At 31.3% G+C, this 19362-nt stretch overlaps 2 protein-coding genes and 1 pseudogene across 2 annotated transcripts; 2 read left to right on the top strand and 1 right to left on the bottom strand.

Moving 5' to 3' along the window:
- Positions 1-2161: 2161 nt before the first annotated feature.
- LOC125832604 (lysM domain-containing GPI-anchored protein 1-like) lies at positions 2162-3842 on the top strand (annotated as a pseudogene).
- Positions 3843-6891: 3049 nt separating this feature from the next.
- On the top strand, positions 6892-8601 carry LOC125832613 (zinc finger protein CONSTANS-LIKE 16-like). Its single transcript, XM_049511806.1, has 2 exons — positions 6892-8068; positions 8230-8601. Exons 1-2 carry the CDS (start codon positions 7106-7108, stop codon positions 8464-8466), a joined length of 1200 nt encoding a protein of 399 aa, XP_049367763.1. The 5' UTR covers positions 6892-7105; the 3' UTR covers positions 8467-8601.
- A 6851-nt stretch (positions 8602-15452) lies between these two features.
- Positions 15453-16629, bottom strand: LOC125832607 (LOB domain-containing protein 41-like). The gene is made up of 2 exons (XM_049511798.1): positions 16335-16629; positions 15453-16257 (listed from the first exon to the last, which is right to left on the bottom strand). The coding sequence occupies exons 1-2, from the start codon at positions 16522-16524 to the stop codon at positions 15713-15715; spliced, it is 735 nt and encodes a 244-aa protein (XP_049367755.1). The 5' UTR covers positions 16525-16629; the 3' UTR covers positions 15453-15712.
- Between the last annotated feature and the right edge of the window lie 2733 nt (positions 16630-19362).

Genomic DNA, 19362 nt, shown 5'->3' with positions numbered 1-19362 from the left:
TTAAATAAACAAATCGAGTTTCAAGCTAAACCCAAACTAGAACTCCCACTTATACTTGGAAAAGGAAACAGTTTAACCAAATACAGAATAAATAAATCTTGATAACCTATGAAGACTAGAATTTTAAGTATTGATACTCACGGAAGACTTAAAAAGCTGTTCCGCCGGTGAATCTTTGTCGTCGCCGGTTCGGCCCATTTTGCCGGGAGATTTGAATTTGGGCGGCGCGTTTTAACCTTGATAGAGGTGAAACCTGAAAGACGCATAAATATTTTTCGCATATTAGAAAATTTGTCCACGTTATTTGTAGATAATGACAATTTAAACCTTGATTTTCAAAAAAATTAATTATGAATTCATTATCTTCTCTGTAACTTTACTAGCGATCTTGAATGGCAAAATTATGCAGATAAGCAAACATTTGCTAGTTAATTAGCTAACATGTTATAGTTTGAATGGAGACTCGCAGATTAATTTTAGCTATATTTTCGTCTCCTCTCTTCCTCTCTCTCGCCTTTCTCCTCTTTCATACGTATACAAATACAAATTATACATATAAATATACAAATATATAACAGATATACAAATACAATTAGTCTTTCTCCACTCTATGTCCTCTCTCGCTCGCCAGATATACAAATACATATGTATACCAGTTACAAATATACAATTTATCTGACAAATATACATATACAGTTCGGCGTTCGCCTCTCTGCTCTCTCTCTCACCCGCCTCTCTCCTCCCTCTTCCAATCCCGATCACCAGATATGCAAATACATATGTATACCAGTTACATATATACAATTATTTTGACAGATATACATATACAATTCGCTTCTCTCCACTTTGTCCTCTCTCGCTCGCCTCTCTCCTCCCTTTCCCAATCTCGCTCGCTTTTTTCATCTCCCTAACATGTAGCTACAAATCATAATTAATCAACTATAGTTATGAATCATAATTAAACTATTTTTGAGTGGTTATTTGTGAAAATTCATCTTGAATTGAATCTTGACTATCGCCATTGTTTCCATGTCGAAGCATGTGATATATTATCCTACTAACAATGTGTATATATTTATAATTGAATATAAATTCACTTACAACTTTAATTAATTAATTTTTTAGAATTAAAAATAGTGCCAGACAATTGATCAGGGTTAATCAGACAATTGAAGGAACAAAGTAGAAATTAATCAACTGAATGTTAGTACTATTACCTACCCCATTCCATATAGTTATGACTTATGAGTTATGACATTTCGTTTTATTAAAAGTCCAACCAAATTATTTGTAGTACACTTTCATTTTTGTCATTTTGATACGAGAAAGTTACTCTACCCATTTCATATTATATGTCATAATTTCATTGAACACAAAATTTAATAAAATAGAAAAAAATTAAAGAGTAATACAACTAGACATACACAATTACACATATAGACAATAATATTCTTTTAAAAATAAATTTAAAAAATAAGTAAGTCATATTAATTGAAACAAAAAAAATACACTTTATCCAACTCTTACAAAGTATCTAGTTGTTAGAACCCAAGAATGTTATATTTATTTTTCTGGGTCTGCACAATTAGAGAACAAAATCGAGACATATCTTGAATAACTGCTCGATAACTTGAAGTTTTAGTATATGTATCCTCGCACACCTATTTTTTATAAATACCCTGGAAAAAAAAGGTTGGTCAAACACTACTAAACCAAAGCGCGCATATATATCACATGCTATATCGCTTACCAGAACATCTCCCTTTATAATGCCTCGTGCCGTCACCTATGAGTCTGCATGGACTATGCTCTACAAATATCAATAACATACCCAGTATAGTCTACGAAAAGAGAAAATAGTGGTATGCAAATCTAATTTGACAATATTTTAGCTTAAATTTTGAAAACTAGCAAGTGTGAATACACAGTTTGAGCAAAATGTCTGACACTTGAAAATTGCCTGGTCCTCCAATATTTTAATGCCGTTGTTTTACTTTACTACTACAAATCCCAGTTACTCTTTGCTGTCTCTCTGTCCTTACAATAATTTCCTCACCTACCATACTTCAATTCAATTGAAAAAACACTGTCATTGTGTACCAAGAAAACAGATCAGAAAAATGACATGCAAATTTCTTGTTCTTATTTACCTCTTAATTTTATTTCTCGTTTTACCAAAATGCATACTACCAAAATCAGTAATTGAACCATGTAGTGCATCTGATTCATGCGTTTCTTATCTCTCATATCGCCTTCCATGGGACTCCAAAATTTCCGAAATAGCTTTCAGATTCCGAATCAACGTCTCTGATCTTTTAGTAGCAAACTCTATCGATTCAAATCAACCAAATCAAATCCTATCCGAAAACTCATTATTAAAAGTACCAATTTCGTGTTCATGCGTGGATGGGATACGAAGATCTGTATCCACACATTACACGATTGGTGCAACGGATACTTTGATGTCAGTATCGGAAGGGTATGGAGGACTTGTTAGTGCAGAACAAATAGGGAATGCTAATGGGATTGATGAAGAAAATACTTTATCAAGTGGACAGAGTGTTGTGATTCCTTTGCCATGTACTTGTTTTAATAATAGCAATAATGGTGCGGATAGTGTGTATATGTCTTATGTGGTGCAGAGTGGAGATGAATTAACAAAAATTGCAACAGAGTATAGTGTCACAGTTGGTAATTTGGAGATCATAAATGGACTTGGCCAAACTCAAATTGATCCAGGGGATATTCTGGCTATTCCACTTGCTGGTAAGTAACCAAAACACACACACACACACACCAAAAAAAGAAGAAAAAAACATGTTTTGTACTATTTTCTGATGAAGGATTCAATTGATTCCACCTACCATCCTCGTGTCATACTTATGCATAATGTAATACATGTAAAATTAAGATATTTCGTATAGTACTATTTTATTCATAATGTCCCCTGCAGCATGTTCATCAGCAAATCTGAATTGGTACAACGAAAGCCTAATAGTTCCCAAGGGTTCTTATTCTTTAACTGCTAACAATTGCATCAAATGTGGATGCAGACCTACTGATTTCAGGTAATCAACAATGAAATTAGTATAATGCTACAGATTTGCAATCAATTTAGTGATAAATTTCGTTTTTTTGTTCTAATTTTTTTATGTTTGATCGAACATAGCCTGGAGTGTTTACCCTCAGGAATTGTGGAGAAATGTTCACATTTACAGTGCAAAGACTCCAATATCTTCATTGGAGAAAGGCATGAAAATCATACAACTTCTGGTTGCAATGTTACAGCCTGTATTTATCGTGGACATCTCGGAGGCAAAATATTTAGAAGGTATATACTCCCTCCGTCCCAAAATAAGAAGATAATTATATAATACTCTCTCTGGCCCAATTTATGTGAAAAAATTCAAAGTATGAGGGTCACAACACTTCATTTTCGATTTTAATTTGGATAATATTTTTCTTTGTTTGGTTTGTAGTTTGGTGAATTCAACTGATGTCAAGTGTTTAGGTAAATATTTCAGTTCATGGATATTTTTTTTAATCTTCTCAGTTATAATATTGGTGTTTTAGTTGTTTGATTATTTTTTGGGATGTGTGTAGGTAAAGAGAGTGAGGGTACAGGGTCACCAATGGAGTCTCCAGTAAGTAATTACATAGCACCATATTTGAGTCCATCACCATTATCTCCATCTCATTACTCACATTCAACCAAAAATCATTCATTAGGACTACTCAATTCCAGTTCTGCTCATAGACATACTCAAAAATCACTATCTCAACCATTACATTTTATAATCTTATTGGTTTTTGAGCTTGTCTTTGAAATATTCTTGTAAATAAAAAGAAAAGGGATAATGAAAATCAAACTTCCACCTATGGTATAAAAGATTGTTTTCTTTTTTCCCAATTTATATGGTACTTTTCACTTTCTCAATAATTACTTTGCCCAAGCTAAATTGAATTATATCAACTTAATATCTTTAAATTAACATTAAAATTAAAATATTAAAAAATATATGAAAACTACGAATATGTTGTATTTTCTTCTCATGTTAAGCAGATAAAAGAAATACACAATCTCAAAAAGCGAAAAATGCTACGTAACTTAGAGATCATTAAACTATAGCTCAGTCCTGGTACATGGTAGGTGTGTGAGATTATTCTTCAATTATCCCTCCTATCGTTTTAGCTCTTTTTACATCTATTAATAAAAAAGTACAAGGTGTCATATAATAAATTGCCCTATATTTAATTTATAAGATATTTCTTGAGAATTTAGCATTATTAAAAAAAAAAGTAGTCCTTAAATAGTTGGAACTTGGAAACCTAATTATAATCGATAAAAAAACAAATTATTGCTAAAACGACAGTACTTATTTTTAGACGGATAATATAGTTAACTAATTTGTTGGATCTTGATGAGTTCCAATCAGTCTCCACCGGCCTTAGTTTAACTGGTAATGTAGTCATTAATCAAGATGATGGGCACATGATGGCAATGACTCTGACTATAGTGAACTGAGGTCCCCATTAATCAAATTTAGAAACCTTCTAATTTAGGGACCCCAATAGTGGGACAAAAAAGATAAAAGAGGTATTGTGTGTTTTTGGAACATAAATATTATTTGCTTGTGTTTAATTTAATATATAAGTTATGATACTGTAACTTTTATTTTTTAATAAAAGGTATATTCACGAAATAATATATAAATATGTCATTTAACTTGATCTCAACTGATATTTAAAATCTTTAACTTTTAAATATATACCAGTAGACACTTGTATACACTTGAATAAACAGACACATACATTTTACGTAATGTCTAGCAGTTACCTTGCATCACAGGTAAAATTGTGTGATTTTGAGGATTTGGTACACATGAATTAGACAGTTCTAACAACTTATTCACCACGTCAATTTGAGATAAGTGTCAGCATGTTTCAACTAGTACATTAATTTCATGCCTGTCTATTTTACTGTCAATTTATTGTTGTACCAAAGATTCTTTATATGAATGCCCATGACTTCAACAATTCACCTTCATCATTTTTGTATCTTGTGTTCCAATTAATAAGATAATATTATTAAATCTATATTAATGGTGTAAAATTTATTCATATTATTAATACATTTTAATTTGTGGCAAGAGATTAATTATCTGCCTTTTTCAAAGTATAAATCTGGATTGTCATGGACAGTTACTTATGTTAACAGAAGAAGAAAAGAGATTGATGTATGTTTGTTGGCTTTAAACTTTGATAACAAATTTATAAAAAAAATTAGTAAATCCGGAATTGTCATCAAAATTTATTTAAACACTTCAAGGGGTCGTTTGGTAACTGGATAGAGTTATATATCTATAAATAATGTGGGTATTAGTTATGCAGGTATTAGTAATATGGGTATTAGTTATACAAATATTAGTAATGTGGGTATTAGCTATGCTAGTATTAACTATGCATGTATTAGTTATACAAGTATTAACTATGCATGGTTTAGTTATGCATAAATTATTCATTTGAGTGTTGTTTTATATATTAAAAATTAATAAAATTATCTATTTTTTAAATTATAACATTTTTTTACAATTATAGCCTTTCCTTCTTTAACTTTGTATTTAAATTAAAACATTTCTTTAATTATGTAGAAGAAGAAAGCAGTCAAGTGCGAGTGATAAGGGTAATATTGTCATTTTAACTTTTTATCCATGTATTAGCTATACACGTATTAATTATTCCACCTTCTACTCCGCATAAATAATACACAAATTTCCTCATAACTTATACATGTATTAGTTATACAAATTCCAAAATTGTCAACCGAACGTCGTATTAATTTTATACATAAATAACTTTTTTTCTTATCCACCTACCAAACACCGTATTAATTATATACATGAATAACTTTTTTCTTATCCACCTACCAAACATCGTATTAATTATATACATAAATAACTTTTTTCTTATCCACCTACCAAACGTCGTATAAGTTATACGGACTCTAGTACATTGATAAAAACTTGTTTTATCCATCTACCAAATGACCCAAACATACAACAAAGTGTTCAAATTAAATATTTTTGGTTCCAATCATACGATATTCATCTCAATAAGTGTAAAACTCCGAACATTAGAAGCGAAAGTTTCTAATTGAAACAATTTGTGTTATGTGTTCAAATGCTCAATTGAAACAAACAATAATTCGAGTGTCTAAATAAAATACTGATAAGTTTATGCGACTCACTATGTATTAAAATTTAAACCTAATATTTCTTATGATATATATGTTTTCGTCTTTTGTATGAAGAAAATTGTGGATCTGGTTATCAAGATTCTGTTTCTTGATTTCTTACCACAAGAGTACTACTCCATGCATGGCCCATTATGCTTATAGCTGTTTCCAGATTTATTATTATTTTTAAAAAAAAAAAAATTAACATACAAATTAAAATTACCCTATGAATAAATTTTGAGGCCATTTTTAAAATCTGTTACCATCCACTAGTGGATCAAGTGGAGGAGAACAATGGTTCAGATTTTCTCATCAAGCAAACATAAGTTGAAAGAGACAAAATAAAGGACCACACACACAAAAAAAAGTTTTTAAAATTCTTATAACTGAAATAATTGAAATATAGAGACAAAAATGTCATAAATAACACTAATAGCAAGTCTTCTTCATTCACATATTAGAAATAGGTCCCATAAGAATCCTAAATTTAGACATTTAACCAATGAGAATACAGTGTTCAAGATGGATTTTAGAAATTCAACCAATCAACAATTAGATGTGCCAATTTATGGGACCCAAAACAGCTTAATCTTATTTTCTTCTTCAAGGAAAATATTAGCCAAAAGTGCATGGGCTCAACAAGTCGAAACAATAAACTGTTATATCATAAGAAGTTGTTGTGGGAACATAAAAATGAACAATTATTGTACTAACGGTCCTTCATATATATTGAACTGTTCCACTTTGTTTTTTGGGGCTTGTTCAAATTCACTCTAATTAAATCCTCCGTAGCGTTTACCAATTTCACTATACGCTCCTTTATTTTTGAAATTAGGATCTCGTTCTGATATTATACTAGGACGATTGTAAATGATGACTAGTGGAAGCAAGATGGCAAATGCTATTGGAGGAAAAACAGCTAGAGCTTGCGATAGCTGTTTGTCAAAGAGGGCTCGTTGGTTTTGCCCAGCTGATGATGCCTTTCTTTGTCAATCGTGCGATGTTTCGATCCATTCGGCGAACCAATTGGCGAGTCGCCATGAACGTGTTCGTCTCGAAACATGTTCTAACAAATCTACCATTACCAAATTAGTCGACAAAACTCATCAACCTGCTTGGCACCAGGGGTTTACTCGAAAGGCAAGAACGCCGAGAAATGGAAAAAAGGCACAAATCAGGCAATGGAAAAAGAACGAGGAAAATCAGGTCCCGGAAATTGGCAGTGATGAAAATGAATGCGAAAACGAAGATCAGCTGCTTTATCGAGTTCCGATTTTCGATCCGTTTGAAGCAGAACTCTGCAATGTGCCAGATGAAACTGGATCTATTGCTGATTTGGACATTTTGTTGAACACTGAAGATGCATGCGATGATTTGAACCTTCCTGAATTTCTTTCATCTGATATTGAGCTTGCTGAATTCGCTGCCGATGTTGAAACCTTGTTGGGAGGCGAAGAAGAACAGAGTACTCGGTTATTAAATGCCGATTTTGAAGATAACAAGGCGATTAAAATTGAAGTTGAAGACGAAGAAATGAGAGCTGTTGTTGCTTGTCATTTGGATCCTGAATTGGACATGGAAAGGGAAGGACTGAATTGGAACTTTGATGAATATTATGAAGAAAGAGTTGAGCAGAAAGTAATAGCAGCAGTAACAGAATTTGTCGCTAGTGCAGAGTACAGTGGTAGCAGTACTAAATCTGATGAAAAAAACAGGCTGTTTCTCAGGCTTAATCATGAGGCGGTTATTAGTGCTTGGCCAAATCAATCTTCGCCATGGACAAATGGAATCCGACCCCATTTCAATCCTGATGACTACTGGCCCGATTTCTCGGTATTTTATTCTTCTTCCTCCACAATCATTGTTCGTGTTGTTGTATAACTAGTTATATAATAAAAGCAAAACAAAATTAGTGAGATATAAAACTTCAGAATATATAGAGGCATTTTTTTTGTTGATTTATCATTGATATTTTTGTATATCTGTTGATTCAGGAAACATGTGGAGGTAATTTAGGATATTATGTAAGAAGTGGCGATGGAGGAAGAGAAGCGAGGGTATCGCGTTACAGAGAGAAGAGAAGGACAAGATTGTTTTCCAAGAAAATTCGATATGAAGTTAGGAAATTGAATGCAGAAAAAAGGCCTCGGCTGAAAGGACGATTCATTAAAAGGAACTCATCGTCCTCCTTTTCAGTGCCTAGTTTTCCTTACATGATGAATAAACGATGATGAATTGATCTTGTAGTTGATAGAGTTTGCATTATAACATCACCATTTTGCTTACACTAGCAATCTGGAATGACTTAGGTTCTTTTTATCATAACCTATGTTTTTATTCAATCAATAAAATAATTAATTCAGCTTAATTTGGTTACATATATAATCTTAAGCAAATATATTTATTTTCCTCCCAATAAAGTATGCAATATCATTTTTACTTCAACGAATAAACTTGAAAATAAAAAAGGATATCTCAATCTGCAGCCACTTAATTAAATTTAAAAAGTTCATGCTACCTAACACTCGTTGTTAGAGAAAGAGCTTATTAATATACCCTAATTACAATACAAAATCACCCAGCTAGTGCATGCATAATCAAATTGATAACAGATTGTATCAAGTCAAACTACATCACATAAATTGAGATGAAGAGAGTACAAAATTCGTTGGAGAAAATAAGAGTTCATGATCTTTAAAGACGGTATATATACACGTGTCAAGTTAAAATTAATTTTGTGATTGAGGTTGATTAATTTATATATATATAAAATGGGATGCATGTGGGAACTCGGAATAGACGGTAAACCCAAATTGAGAGTGACACAAATTGGATCCATCGTTCTTTCTAATTTAGTCAGTTAAGACATGGGACACCCACCCCAATAAAACGTCCAATAATATCTCGTTTGCATTATTAATCATTAGACTAAACTTTTGGTGCAAAATGCACCCCTCCTAAAATTTCACGATCTAAATAAAATGTCTTAGCACATATAATTATATATATTCCCATGAATTAGTAATTAGTACCACATTTTATTACGCTATTTTTTCCTGCAATTCTGATAGTTGATCCATTAATTGACTTCATATATGGAAATTACTTTGATTAAGATCTCAACATGTCATAATTTTGTTTTTCCTGTATTGGAAGCAAATAAGGCACTGTATGACCCAGTCAAATATATATGCTCCTTGTATTTAATTGGTCAATATATCCTATTAAATTAAGAAACCAAAAATAAGTAGAAATCGACTTTCATATACTAGAGAATTTTCGTCCTATTATATAATCGATCAAAGCAACAATTTTAAAAAATAAAAATAAAACTCGTATCAAGAGCACCAAGTGCAAAGGTTGGACCCATGCCCATGGACAATACAAAAAAATTATAATATTGTTGTGTCTGACCATGTGCACTAACAAGTAACAAGTTGTATTTGTTGCATATTAAAAAAACATAATACGCAGCAAAGATATTTGCAAGATAACTTGATAATATCTCTTTCTTTAGAGGGAAATTTATTAAAAATCTCACTAGCTCGTCACTTTCTTATGTGTCTGATACCATGGATACATTCAACCACATGAGATACATATAAATGTGTGATTCACATGTATCTGAGATACAGAGCTATTTCAATTCTCATTTCGCTCATCTCTCTCCCAATTATAGTGTATCCGGTAAAAAAAAAATACATGTATCTAGGTATATTTTCCTCAATATATAATAGGAAAGTCTTAACTAACGGTAAGATATGTAATTAGTTAAAGAAAAATTACTTAAATACACAACTTATTTTACCATTTTCTCTAAAATTCCTTATCATATGAAAAAATTACAAAAAATCTTACTCTCTCCTATTCTCAGATACATCACTTTACACGATGTATTGGTCAGATACATCATTTTATGTGATGTACCAGGACGTACACAATGTATCGGGACATTGAGTAATGTATTCAAAACCTAGACGTGATGTATCGGAACGTGGAGGGATGTAGCCAAGACCGAGATGGGATGTATCGCGACATTTTGGGATGTATCCGAATTCCACTAAATTTAAGGATTTTTTGTAATTTGGAAAAGAGTATGAATAAAATGTAATTATCTCTTAATACTATAAAATTTGTGTAAAATTTCCTTATTTAAAAGTATAAATAAAACAAAAATTAGTATATATGATATGGATGTACGTCTAATAAGATAGTTTATCCTCTTTGAAACTCTACACTTCTCATTCTCGTGGGCCTTGGCCCATTTATCATGTCGGATCATTGAACTTTATTTAAGGGATAAACGAAACAGTAAAGTTGCAAAATATTTCTTGACACATTAAATAATTAAATTGTGTATAAACCAAACTGTGTATATTCCTCTTCATACATAAAATATCAAGATCTAAAAGAAGGGATGATATGATAAATGCTAAATTATGATCATAATTTAAGAAAATTTTCAGTATCTCTTTTCTCTGTGAGGGCTATATATGTCTCTTGAAATGAAATCCGACGAGCGAAAAGAAACAAAACTGAACCATACATAGTACATGCCTGTGCCTGTGAAGCAAAGTTTGTTTATTACTTTTTTTTTTAAAAAGGCTTAATGCATAGTCATCCTCTTAAATTTATCATGATTTTCTATTAAGGTTGGTTTCAATTGAAAATCTCAAACTCTAATTAAGTTTTTTATTTAGACACTTTCATTCAAATTTTGAAACAAATAATTGTGTGTGATTCATCCGTCTATTAAATAGTTAAGTTAATTATTCACAATATGTTATTTTCTTTAATTATACACATCAAACTCAAACAGAAAATGTTGGGGGTTTACGTCTTATTGAAATGAATGCATATAATTAAAAAAAATGACATATTTTATATAGTTGATATACCTATCTAATAGACGAATGAGGGGTTTGCTCAGGTAAGTGTAAATATGTGACACTCTTGTCTTACTCGACCTCAAAAGTTAACTTATATTATGAGTGAAAGATTATCCAAGTCCATATAAACAGATCGTCATTCCATTTTGCGAATCAATGTCGAATCTAACCCACTCTTACATCCCTTTACACCAAGGCCCAATTGGAGCCCAAACGGGGATGGATCTGCCTCTGATACCATGTAAATATATCACATTTAGAACTAACTCAACCCCGAAAACTAGCTAATGAGGGAGGATTATCCAAGTCTATATAAGTAAACAGTCAGTCCATTCCCCAACCAATGTCGAACTTTAACCCACACTAACAGTAAACATCCTTCAACTCCAACTTTAAGGTTGTGAGGCGAGTCATCAAGTGAACGAAAAGGAGAGACCTCCTAAAGAGGGTAGAAAAAAATAATAGTCAAATGGAGAACACACTAATTTTTCTTTCAAAATTGAACTAAAGAGTGTAATTAGAACAATTTATTAAAATTTGAGATGTTCAACTAAAACATGACTTAGTTCAATATCTAAATAAAATATCCCGATAAATTTTAGAAAGTATACCATGCCTTAAAGTATAAAGGGAGAGAAGAAGTAAATCCAAAAATAAGGTCATGTCACAATCTCAGGAATAGGGGAATCCTAAAAGGTTAGAAGGAAGACAAATACAAAAGATTCAAAACATTTCTTACAAACAAGGGAAGGACGATTTAATTAGTCACGGAGGGACCAAACAAAATACTAACGACCTCGGATTGTTGTCTCATTCTTTTAATTCATCATTTCGACAACACTTTGACGTTAAAAGTTAGCGATTTATCAATAAGTAATGTTGCATCGTAATCATAATGCAATTAAGATACTAATAAAAAAAAAGACAATCGTCATTGTTGGATGAAGATTGTTGAGATAATTACCCAATTCCATATATAAGGAGATTATAAGGTACGCAGAAAATCAAATCTTCGCCCATAAAAGTTATATTTAAAATATCATTAAGATAATTTGAGATTTAATTAACAACACTATGTAATATTGACTTGTAGATTTCTTTAAAATTTTAATTAATTTAATCATGGAAAATACATTCTAGAAAAAGTGCATCGGCCCATCCCAACTCATGACGTATATATGTATCATTTGTTAAACATCAGTGTATATATATACCGTTATATAATGAATGATATATTTATTCTAAAAGTACAAAATTGAAAGGTATATTTATACATTTTTTTCCATTTTTGATATATATATATTCACTTCATTTAACAAATGATGCATATTTATTATTATCGTTATTGATGTGAACATGTATGCTCCCTCATTGTAAACATGTTCATCAAGAAATTAAAAAAAAAAAAAAAAAACTAAATGATGCACGCGTAGCTCCATTCAAGCATTATTACAAGAGCAATTTTAGTACGGCTAGATTTAGTCAAAGATTTTATTTTTTTATGAGATACAAGTAATGTTACTAATGTACTACACCAGCTTTTATTTCCCATGTAGAGTCATATCAAGTGACAAAAGCAAACGACAAAGAGAAGCTTGATCACGTCACATAAGTTAGTTTGATTTGATACGAAATTTAAGGGAAAAAAAAAACTTTTGAAACTTAGGATTTAAAATAAGTAGTATGTATTTGTATGACGACTATAAATCATTTCATTAAAGATAAATTGAGTATTTTAAAGTTAAATTGTTACTTAATAAAGAAACAACAAAGGGTCAAATATACTCATGTACTATTAGAAATAATTTAAATATACCCTCGTTATACTTTATGTCTAAATATACCCTTCCAGTTATGCTTTAGATCCATATATACCCTCCAATTATACGAGGGGTACATTTAAACTAATTGTAAATATGGGTATATTTGATCATTTACTGATAAATAAATGTGTCATTTATTTTTCGGACTGATTAAAAATGAAATTAAGTCGTAAATGAATTGAGCATCAGCTTCTTCAGTCAAAGTATCCATTAGGCAATAGACAGAGGCTTGTCTGCATGAATCATGATTCCCAAACTTCAAAAAATGATTAGAAGTGGCATAGCTATGTTGCCTATTGTTATAGGTTACTAGGTAGCTCAAAGATTCCATACCTACCTACCCTACAATCTTATCTAAGTCCAACTTCATGTATAAATAGCTGATGGGAGGGAAGCTTCAAGTTCCACATACACACACTAAAAAGAAAGAAAAAAGAGTGAAATGTTGCTCAACTAGTAAGTTTTTTTATTATTATTTTCCATCCGATTTCCGAAGCCCACATTCTCAACTAGTAAGTTAAGAATGTGTAGATATAAGTAGGAGCTCCTTTCAGGCCAAGACCGAGGGACGAGGAGCGGCAAGAGCTGCCTAGTCATGCATATTGGTTAACCTTAACAAACTAATATATATAGTGTTAAGATTAACTAGTTGCATGTCATGGGAGCAACTACTTCCGCTAACTTGTCTCACTTATTGGACTGAAGGGAGCTCCTACTAAATTTCACATATCATACAATTCATTCGTAGTTAAATTAACTATATAAAATATGTTGATTTTAACCTTAGCTTGTTCTAGCTAGTCTAGCAGTACTAACATTTTGATAATAGTAAGTAAGAATTTTATGCTCTAGTAGTTAGGCAACTTTTCAATCGACTTCTCCATGGCACTCAATTTTTTGATAAAAGGTAATCTATTTCTTTATTTATATACCGTTGTATAATTGCAGTATCTATATATATACAAAAAAAAAAAACAGTATATATTATACATATATGTATCAATCGTACTCTTGTTAATTAAACATGAAATAAATATCTCTAATCATTTTGGTGGCAGAGGTTGAAAGAGATACATCAGCAAGGCGTCCAGGAACTCAATTGAGATGAGAAATACAATGTATATGGAGTATATACATTCTAAGACAATTTGTTAGGACTTACTCTTTTGTATACAACATGTTGTGCTTTTGTTGTAGACATAAAAGGCTATATTTAGTTGGACTCAACCCATTTGTTTTTGTGTTGGTTGTGTATGTAATTAAGATGATTTTGGGCCTAATCAGTTTCATATTTTGGATGGATTCACACATACAAATGCATATAAAAAAGCCCAACTCAGTGAGTAACATACATGTTGAGTGCTCAATGAGTAATTATGATCATATAATTATCCACTTGAACCTAGCTAGCTTGGACGGACCTATAATAGAACTTGATTTCTTATATTATTATATGTGTATTATCTCATAACAACAATGTATTCCTTACCGGATGAATTATTGGTAACATTGAACCTACACATTTGACTTGGACAAATTATGCTGAATCCGATGGCAATATACAAAATTTTAATTAGACCTAATGAGAAATCAGTCAATATAGGCTTGTTTGGTCATGAGAATTTTTCAATTTTTTTTATCAAACGCCCACTTAAAATAGTCTTTGATTAGTCGATTGCCTAGCTAGGTACAATCATGATGTAATACTATTACAATTTGCATTGGTAAAAAAAATCTATTAACCAACTAATCCAAAAGCGGTTTTTCATAAAAGAAGAGAGAACAAATTACCTTTACCAACTCAAAATAAACAAACATAGATAATGTCAAAATATTTGTGATGATAACATGACAAAAAGTATTGTTTCTTTTGTACGTTATAAAAGGTGAATAAACCAGAAACTTCGATGAAACAAATAAATTAATTGATCAGAAATTTTTTATTGTAAGGGGATATAATTTAAATCTTATAAGCCAACTACCAAGTAAATGAAAGGTAGCTATTCGTAACACACCAAACATATTCTAGTTTTTCTTAAAATATTTAGAAACAGCCAAACATATTATGAATTTGACCATAAGTTAACTTCTCAATGGAGTATAATTTCAACTAAACAGAACATAGCTTCACATCACAACTGGTACTAAAGTTTATTCAAAAATAATTATTACTGTATTTGAATACAAGTTCATCCATTTTTCAATAAAAACGTATATCCGAAGAATATAAGTCAACCAAAACATAGCCTTACAATATGCAGATTCAAATTTATACTCTTTAGGAGTTGTTTGACGTGAGGCATAAGATATAATAATTTCAAGAATAAAATACAAAATCATTTTATCCATATTTGATTGGAGATATTAAATTTCATTAAATATCTTGTTCCGTTATTTATATATTAGTGATGTGATAAATACATGATAAAATAACTTATCGCAGAAAAATCTATCTCAAAATAACTTGTACCCCACCCACGAAAAATAAATAGTTTCGAGATAAGGAAGGGCAAATGTAACTTAGATTTGTATAATCATATCTCTATATCTAACATTCACATTCCACATGGACTTCTTTTACCGCAAAAAGAATTACTAAAAGAAATACAAATCTACTTAGGAATAGACTCTAATAATATAAATAAAAAAAACCACCTTCCAAAAACTAGGGGCTCTCACAGGATTATCTTAAATTTAAACCCGTCAAAATAAGCTCCAACAGTTCTATTATACACGTGGCCTCATCCAGGCCGTTCATTCGTTCATCAGCTTCTCGACAACGGTAGCAACCCCAGCGTTAGTTCCAAGCCAACATCGCTCGAAGCTGGAAAGGCTTCAACAGTCTCCACCGAGCCGCTATCCACATCACCACTTTCTCCTTCCCGGCTCGGTTCTTCCGTCCGCTGTTGGCTCAGACCCGAATTAAGGCTCGGGGACCCGACAGCCTCTTCCTCCTCCTTATGACACCAACTCCACATCACCCTAGCCGCATCGTCAACATCCGGCGACTGCTTCCTCGGCTCCGGCTTAGCCGATACCCGCTTAAACCGGGTTCTCGACTTAACTTTGTGCAGATCGGGATCCGAGTTATTTTCTCTAGACACGTGGCGAATATCACATGCTTTAAGCGAAGGGCTCGTTGCATCTGCAGCCGAGTCGACTGAAAGTTTAACAATCGGCGCACCGTTTAGAACGGCTTCAACAGCAGCTTGACAGAGAGGCCAGTTGCCGGAAGTTAACAAACCAGTAGAACCGTAAATTGGATTTACGATACGCCCACAAGCTTCATACAACAACGATCTGAAAATAGCTGCAATCAACAGAATCAAAATTAATCATCATCACATCTAATTAGTACATTTTAGCTACTTATAAAATTTAACTAACCAGGACGCAAATGGTCAGGTCCAGAATTGATGAGATTGAGAAGCCCAGCACGGCCATAAAACTTAGCGAGGAAAAGAGTGGCGTTAGATTGAGCTTCTGGAGATTGTATCCATTGAAGACAAGGTTTAATGGAGCATTTTTCATTGCAACCTTTCCGGAGAACCCGGCAACCATTACAGCTTAAACGCATAGTAGCTTAATAGAGAAGAAAGATCAATTTTGTGAGAGAAATGTTTATGGAGTTGAGAAGGAGAAAGAGTTAATATATATTGTTGAAGAAGGAATTGATTTTCCATGTGAGGGGGGGGGATTGGAAGTTATAAGGGGCGCCCGCAAGTGGTTTTAGAACAGTGGTATCCTGGGAATATTTCAAATCATTTAGCTGTTTCAAGTATTTCGGAAAAGCTTATTCACCTACTTTTCAAATATATATTACTCATATTTTAATTTTTAATTGACATTTTATGCATACGACGATACTTGTGAGCTGCTTCTTGTTAAAAATAAATTTGCAAAAACCACGTGTAAGTTGCTTACAAAGTTAGATGTAAGTTCTTAATAGAAATTTCAAATTTACTTACAAAGTTATTTCTTGAAAATCAATTTACTAAACTATTTATAAATTATGAAAGTAATAAATAAATATTCCTAATTACATGTATTCAAAGAACTCTCTATTCTTTTCATTGTCTTGTGAGTTTTGGATGCTTATATGTTATTTTCTTTATGAATGATCCATAAATAGGGTTGTATTTTTCTTAACTTGTAATGGTGTTACCCATTTCCCAAACATCTAATATACCTCCTCTTTAAGAAAGGGATCTTCTTACATCTCGTGTATAATCCGTGACGGAGCTAGGTAGGGTTTGTGGTTTCGAACGAATTCAATAATTTTTTTGTAGATTTTATATTTGTATTAGAAAATTAAATACATATATATATGTAGTTTACTTTGTAAATCTCCTAACAAAATTGATTTAACGGCTCAATGATTTAAAAATATTTCTCTTATGTCCTAAAATTTTGGAACCTCCAATTTTTAATCCGGACTCTGACTCTGTCTATAATTATAAAGTACATAATCTTCTGCTTCATTTTATTAATATTGTAAAAATAATATCAACACAGCAATAATTAATTATTATATTTTAATTGTTGTTCCATTACCAAATTTTACTATACAATTTTTCAGCACTCAGTCCAGTGTATTACAAAACGAATATTGAGGGTTAAGTTTGGTCATTTGGAAGTTCACGGCAAACAAAATTCATGGAAAATGAGAAGGCGGATAATGACATGCAAATTGGTCCAAAACCAGGGATTGTAGCATAGTGACACGTGTAAAGCCTGTCGAATGGGCCCACAACTCATGGCGGCTCGCCACATACTTCTTCTACTGCATATCCATTCACGCACTCTATACTATTATAATTTATTTTTTTACGTTATATAGTTTGTTAAATATAGAATTTGAACAATATAAAAAAAGTAATAAATTTGTGAGGCCAAGGTAACAATAATTGTATCTTTTTACATTTCCTATCATATATTTTGCGTGCAAGCAAACAAGGGAATGAGAATTAAACTTTTTATTTCTTGTTTCTTCTTTCACAATAATTATATCACAAATACTCAAATCATTTTTAATCGATATGTTCACTTATGTTATGGTCATTTGTCAATATAATAACTAGTTATTTCGAAGGCTTCCCTGACTATTTTTCTTTTTAATGTTAGTATTGGGTGTCAACTTACACATTTGTTATGAACTCATTTAAATTCAATTTTAATTACGTAATTTGTTACTTTTGATTGAATTGTGAAGTTTCAAGCAACATAGATAGTTTTATGATTAAAAGTTCATATGAATTTGAAACAAAATCCAATTTGAGAGTAGATAGAGGAAATAGTAGAGTATCTTCAATTAATTACAATGGTTGTATTGATCGAAATATTAATTTGATTTTTGGATTTATTCAAAGATGACACATTACAGTTATAATCTAATTATGTTCAGCCCAATAGAAATAATAATGAGCAAATCAGCATGGCTCGAGAATAATGTGATCAAGAATGTTTCAATGATTGATAACGATAAGTTTTGTGGGTATTAAATTATAATTAATTTTGAACACACTTAGAGGGGGGCAACATTATATATTTATTTTTAGGATGCAATTAATTTTAGGTGTTTGGTTCTAGAGATTAAGGATAAAACAAAAGTTTGAAAACACAAAAGGAAAATGCAACAAAACTAATATACATTATTACTGAAGTATGTCTAACAAAATACCTCACTTTTGATCACTCTAGAATGCATTTATTAAGATGTAGACATTCCACATATCAAAACCAAGAAAAAAAACACCAAAAATATATAAATAGAACTGTTGTGTATTGCATTTTACATATCAAAACAAAATAACATAAAAGAAAAGTTAATAATAAATTGTCTATATAAATAATCAAGTTTTGATTGGTATTGATGGAGTATTACATAAATTATAATTTAAAATCTAAATAAGTATAATTTTAATTTTTTTACTATAATTAAATTAATAATTTCTGTATTTCTACATTAAAATATATTTTTATATAGTTATTATTTTCTATTATTTTTACTTATATCATTAGCTTATATTTTTAAAATTAAGGGAAAAAATATGAGCAAACTTATACTACTTAATTAGTCATTATAGTTATTGTTTGCTATAATTATCACTTGCGACTAACATTAACCATTAATTACGTGGGTTGACTTTGAGTTTGTATAATTAGTCACGTTTGTATAAATCACCACATTTGTGTAATTCACAACTAATAATTCTGTATTTGTATCTGATAATGATTTTCTTTGATTTTTTAGTTTTATCACCATACACATTCAATCTTTACCCTCGCTCGTTCACCTCTCTCCTTTCTCTTCCAATCTCGCTCGCCACTCTTCTCCTCCCTATAATATATAGCTATAAATTATAATTAAATTATTTTTGAGTAGCAATATGCGTAAGTTCCTCTTTAATTAATA

This window comes from Solanum verrucosum, unplaced genomic scaffold (genome assembly GCF_900185275.1).
Source record: "Solanum verrucosum unplaced genomic scaffold, falcon-dt-bn FXZP01000009.1, whole genome shotgun sequence".
Lineage (NCBI taxonomy): Eukaryota > Viridiplantae > Streptophyta > Magnoliopsida > Solanales > Solanaceae > Solanum > Solanum verrucosum.
This window is presented reverse-complemented; position numbering and strand designations above follow the sequence as displayed.